General features: G+C 59.5%; 1 protein-coding gene across 3 annotated transcripts in view; it reads right to left on the bottom strand.

The window, feature by feature from the left end:
• The window catches only part of WASHC4 (WASH complex subunit 4), a 50,755-nt gene extending 50,569 nt beyond the window's left edge, over positions 1–186 (bottom strand). For 2 of the 3 annotated variants that reach the window (XM_023527333.1, XM_023527334.1), the window contains exon 1: positions 39–184. In XM_023527333.1, coding sequence (XP_023383101.1) covers positions 39–99 — 61 coding nt within the window. In that variant the 5' untranslated portion in view covers positions 100–184. Of the gene's footprint in view, positions 1–38 lie in introns of all 3 variants that reach the window. The other variant, XM_011386961.2, reaches the window with a different exon arrangement.
• Positions 187–745: the final 559 nt, after the last annotated feature.

The following is a 745-nucleotide window of genomic DNA, read 5'->3' as shown; positions in this document are numbered from 1 at the left end:
AGAGTCCACCCGCAGCCCTCGCCCTGTCGCTCTCTTACTCTGTGAGCCGTCGTCAACGCGGTCGAACTCCCAGTCCGGGGACAGAGTCTCCACCGCCATCACCCCGGCGCCTCCCTCACTCACAGCCCCTACCAGCCTGGACGACTACGGCAGCCTCGCCCCAGCGGCTGTCACAGCACGTGACTTCCGGCCCTGGCCCCGCCCCCGTCGCGAGGGCCCGCTGGGCTTCACGCCCCCTGCGGGCCGCGAGGGTCGCTGGGAAAGCGAGTCCTCCGCGGTGACCAGAGGTGGCTGCACGGGCGGCAACGGCGGCGACGGTCCTCTTGGTGTCCTCCTGTTTCTATTTGGGCCTTTCCACTGTTTTCTTATGTCACACCGATATCTTCAATTTCGCTTTCTGTCTCCAGGCCACTTTTATTACCTAGGGAGTTACTCCCTCAGTCTAGCCAAAAAAGGGCAAAATTGATGGGGTGAGGGCTTAAGAGGAAGGCGTGGTCCTCGAAAAAGTCGCTGTCCAGGACCTTCTCGCAAGAAGCCGGTATTTCTAAAGTCCTCCCTGTCGCCACCATCCGAGAGCTTAGCTTGCTGCTTTCCTCCTGCGCGTCCTGTACGGATCGTTCTTGAAAAAAACTGCGAAGAGGAGTTACTTGACGAACACCTTACGGAGGAATTTTACTACCATGCTTACATTGCACTCGCTCGCTCTCCACCCCCTCCTCTTAAAAAGGGGCGGTAGGGGGTGGGG

The sequence above is a fragment of the Pteropus vampyrus genome, unplaced genomic scaffold (assembly GCF_000151845.1).
Source record: "Pteropus vampyrus isolate Shadow unplaced genomic scaffold, Pvam_2.0 Scaffold16, whole genome shotgun sequence".
NCBI lineage: Eukaryota > Metazoa > Chordata > Mammalia > Chiroptera > Pteropodidae > Pteropus > Pteropus vampyrus.
The sequence above is the reverse complement of the archived record's forward strand: the minus strand, read 5'-3'. Positions and strand labels throughout refer to the sequence as shown.